The 4869-nt window shown below is 34.8% G+C and overlaps 2 protein-coding genes across 2 annotated transcripts in view; one reads left to right on the forward strand and one right to left on the reverse strand.

Annotated features, from left to right (window-relative positions):
- LOC115235325 overlaps positions 1–1956 on the reverse strand; it is a 7318-nt gene extending 5362 nt beyond the window's left edge. The window contains exons 1-2 of the mRNA XM_029807026.1: positions 1801–1956; positions 979–1165 (exon numbers count right to left, since the gene is read on the reverse strand). Coding sequence (XP_029662886.1) covers positions 979–1165; positions 1801–1956 — 343 coding nt within the window. The remainder of the gene's footprint in view (positions 1–978; positions 1166–1800) is intronic.
- LOC115235330 overlaps positions 1–4869 on the forward strand; it is a 108108-nt gene that overhangs the window by 91135 nt on the left and 12104 nt on the right. The window lies entirely within an intron of this gene.

A 4869-nucleotide genomic window follows, 5' to 3' on the forward strand; every position in this document is an offset into this window, starting at 1 on the left:
ATTAAAATCAAAAATAAAAATAAAAATAATAAATAAAAATAAAGTATGTCATATATTATTTTTAGATATTATACATCTGGACTCTCTATATTATTATCGAAAACGATTATTATCCTGGGAGATATCTTCAAAAACCGTCAAACATCATAATTCTTTATGAATCTGATAAACAAGTAAGAAGATATAACGGCGAAAAAAAATGAGAAAAGATCCAAGCTGTGTTAGACTTGGATTAAATAGATCAAAGCGAATGAGAGAGAAAATTCTTCGATAAAGAAGTAGGATTAACGTCTATTGTATCGCGAGGTAGGCATACAACAAAAGTAGCCATATTAATATGTATATCAAAAGGAAAGGATCTTCGCCTTATCCGGATATTATTAAGTCTCGTTTTTCGACTTTCGAATCCCGAGTACGCTTGTCAAATTTCGATAGACGAAGTTTCATTCAAGGACCTCTCGCTGCTTCTTACATAATCTCGCGTTTTCTTCAATTCTTAACTATTTTTTCCGTTCAAACATATTGTATTGATTCGAGAAACAGAAAGATGCAAGTTCGTACAAACACTTTCTTCAGAAGCCTCTGAATGACTGTCGAGATAAAAACTTTATATTTTCATTAATTAAATACGTTCCGTTGGGCGCGCATTTTTGCCAATTCGAGATATCGACAGTTTCACTTTGCGCGGATAAAAAGTTGTATCCGCGCAATCAATTACAAAGCCGAGGATTTTAGTTTATTTCCCTGTGCTTTTTAACGCAATAATTAAAATCCATTTAATATGAAAAAAATGGTTGACGTGATTATAATATTCTATAACAAAGCAACGAATAATGGAATAACATTACAAAATAACATGAAGATATGAGATATTTTTCTGCTGCAAGATGAAGAAAGAATAAGGAGAAATCTGTAAGAGAGGAAGCAAATCGATAAATCAATTAGTTTCGCACCCCTTGCAAATAAAGAACGTTATACCTTTCGCGTTTGACGGAGAAGCATCATTCCCATCAGGCTCGACATGGCGACTGATCGATCTGTCATAGCGGACGTATGGATCCGTCAAGTACGAGGCGTTATAGGGCAGGACGTAATTAAATTTCAGCACATAGCCGATAATCATGCTGACGTCAACTTCCATGGGTAAACCGAGGCCGAGGATTAACTAGAACGGTTTTCAAATATAGGAAGGTGTCATTGATCGTTTGCCACAACCAGAGATCGAGTCACACCCTTCACCCTCTCGATCCTTTTCTCTCCCCCTCTTTCTAACACCGATCGAGATTTAATCACACGAAATTAGATCGGAAAATGAGAGTCTCTCAAAATCTTGTGATTCAAATAACTAGCGATCGCGAACTATCAAACGCGTTCACCATCGAGAGATTGTACAAAACGATCCGAATAACACGATAACAAAATAATTTTTAGTTAACTTTTATTTAACTTCGAAAAATCGAGTGAATCTTGTAAAAAATTTTATAAAATGCTGTTCGACTTGAATAGAGCACTCAAATATTTATTTGAAACGCCACACCGAATACTTCTAATTTAATATTTCGACAAGATTTTAATATACACGCATATCAATTCGATCAATTAAAAAAGATCGAAATATTTGATTGCGTATATTTATATAAAATATAAGACAATTATAATATATTTTTATTGAAGATAAAAAAAGGTAAATTAATTTATCTAGCAATAATCTTTAACAATATCGTCGAAACAAGACGCGGTCTATTTGCAATTTCTCACGTATTCTGCCGCGCGTTTTATTTAAAAGGAATCTTTGAGTACCTGAACTCTCGTCGCCGCATAGTCCCCAGGCGGCGGGTACACCAAATATCTCTTATCGCGGGCAAACTTGCCGCTACTTTGAGATAAAGTGGCAGCATAAATATCATGAAAGTAGACACACAAGATGGCCAGCGAAAATTCACGGGGGATTCGCATTCTTAAACTTTAGCGAAACTGACAATTTAACGCCCGTCGGTCGAGGTAGTCAAACGTGCCAATTATCGCAATTAATAGTTAGCGAGTTAGTTGGCTGCCGTGAGTTAACCGAATAATGAACCGGAAGAGTTTTGCCTTTGTAAGATTTATACCACGATGACATACGAGAATGAATTGAAAGAATAATATGGAAAATTAATTATTAAAAATAATATAAAATCCATCTTTGTGTCTGTTTGTGCATTTAAATTTTATTGCGTAATCGAATGCATCAGATGTTCTCTTTTCCCTAAAACGAGTAATTTGAGCGTCATCATTGCTGTCATTTGATGCAGCAGTTAATGCGTAATTAATCTCGGCGACATAATTACTTTGAAAGGATTTTGGTCACCCACAACTCAATAAATTTGCGTGAATAGCTTGTTCGAGAGTGGATTAATACTCGCGATTTAAAGATGCGGGATTTAAGCGGAATCAATAGCACCGCGTGCAAAATTTTCTTATGTTTTAACGAAATTGATGAGAATAAAATTGGAGTATGTACGCAAAAGTTTTATTATAATAAATTCCGCGGAGCGAATAAGAATGCATTATTCAGCTGATCAAGAAGCAATGAATTAAAGACTTGAACTCGAGAATGTTTTTGAAGAAATTTACAAATGCTTGGAAATAAGCGGATATTACATTGGATATATTTCTAATAATCTAGTTAATAACTTTTTTTTTATTTATATACTGATTCTCTTATTTAAATTATAAGATTTAATTCTTATTTATTTAGTTTAAATATTCTAACTTTTTTTTTCTATAAAAATATATTTTTATATTATATAAAAATATCTACAATTAATTAGGTAATTCTCCCATTACTCTTTGTTCCTTAATATAAGAAAATTTATATTAAGAATTTTAATTTAATTTAACGCGTAGAATATTAACAAGTTGTAGAACAGTTATTCACTATAGAAAAATGCATTCTAAATTTATTGGTGAATTTATAAACCTATTGTGTAAGATAAGATATCTGTAGAACATATTACATAATCTTTTTCAATAATTTAAATAATGTATAAAACAGTAAAAATATAATGAAAATTATATAATTTTTGAATAATACGTAAAACATAAATGCTGAAAAATTGATGGAGAAAAGCTTGGGTTATAAATTTTTGTAAACGTCTAATAATATCGAATTGTGCGTGATGCGAAACATGACATGCATTGTGTAATGTTAAAATTTATGCGCAATGCAGCTTTCTCTGTCTCTCTTTCTCTCTCTGTCTATGATTACGAGAAAATATGTTTGGATATAAATTTTTGTCGATGGTAGGTAGGTAGGTATTGAAAAATGTTCGAGGGATTAAAGTTGTTCGAGATCATGAAAGCACCCGCTATTTAAAAAGCTGCGCTCGTCGACCCACTTTCAAAGTATGTATCCTCCTGCCATGTTTCGCGGAGAAGGGATGGGGTCGATGATCGTTAATATCGAAGCAGCTAGTAATAACAAGTGACCGGCAATTCTGGCTCCTTTGCCGTTTTTCGCTCGATATTAAAAATGGCCGGTTGCGTCGATAATACCGCTCTCGCCTCGTATTCTTCTAGGAGGAAGGGTAAAATATACTCGCGACGAAAAATCCAATAAACGCGACTGAGAATAATATAGGTTTCGCATATCATACACCGAGTGATTGCCCGTTACAGTACGACGTTTTATTCTCTTGAAGAAAATCTTTTGCACGTGTGTAACAGAAAATATAAATGCATAGATAGACGCCGCGAGTAGGATATTTCCCTCGTTTTGTCGCATTTCTGTGCAGTTGATTATACCGGTGGAAGGGTTAGCGGGGAGGGGACGATATCGGCTCGTCAGGAGGACGACGGAATATTCTAGGGAAGGATAAAAAAAGTAACCGAGGGGGAAACGTGGTTATGAAAGGTGATTATCGAAAAACTCGGAGTGTAAGCTCGATGAAAAGCCCAACCGCGGCTGGGAAAACTGTCTTCAATCCTACGGGCCGGAACGGGCAGTTTAATGCAGCGCATTTCACAGACAGCGGATAGCTGACGTCTAGAAAATCTCATAATGGTTAAAGGAAAAGCGAGGCTCGATTTCCATAAGCACCGCGAACGATGTTGACGAAGATTATCCCGGCTTATTTTTCTTATCCGAGAGATTCAAACGTGGGGCTATTTGCGCTCTCGCGTTTCTTTCGGCGCTTTTTCTGTACTTTAATTTCTCAATAATAGTCTTAATGCAGCTAGAATTGATTCGATTAGTACCACTTTAATTGAATGCATTAATTTATTTTGTAACGATTCCTGAGAATTTTTTTTCTTTTCTCTATATATTATAATTTCTTGCAAGATTATGAAACCTCTGTCATTCTTTGTTGATGTATTTATAGTTTTAATTAGACATTCATTTTCTCTTATGGCAAAGAATAATTAATCCTTTGTTAAGATCTATAAACATAAATCTTTCGTTATAGTTATCTTGACAAATTGCAATTTTGTTGTAAAGTAATATATTTTTTTCGAATCGATAACAAACGCAGTAAACAAACCTCGTATCTATGAATGGCGTTGCATTCTGTGCACCAAATATCGTTGGATCTCGATCAAAGTTTTGTTTTTGTTGTACGAGAGATTTATTTGCGGCAGAGTTTCTCCTGTGCCAAGCGCGACGAGCGAACAATGCCTAATATTTTCTCATAAGCAATCATATAAAATCCCATAATCGCGAAGAGGAAGGAAAACGTCTTGGTAAATACCTTCTCGCCGCGCCGAATGAAAGAAAACGAATGGAAAGAAAAACGATCGAAACTTTTTTCCAGCTTGAAACGTTTCCAGCGACGCAAGCTCCACTGAGGATCATTTATCTTTTCTCAATACAACGGGATATTTCCGACGCTC

This window comes from Formica exsecta, unplaced genomic scaffold (assembly GCF_003651465.1).
Source record: "Formica exsecta isolate Colony F162 unplaced genomic scaffold, ASM365146v1 scaffold218, whole genome shotgun sequence".
NCBI classification, from domain to species: Eukaryota; Metazoa; Arthropoda; class Insecta; order Hymenoptera; family Formicidae; genus Formica; species Formica exsecta.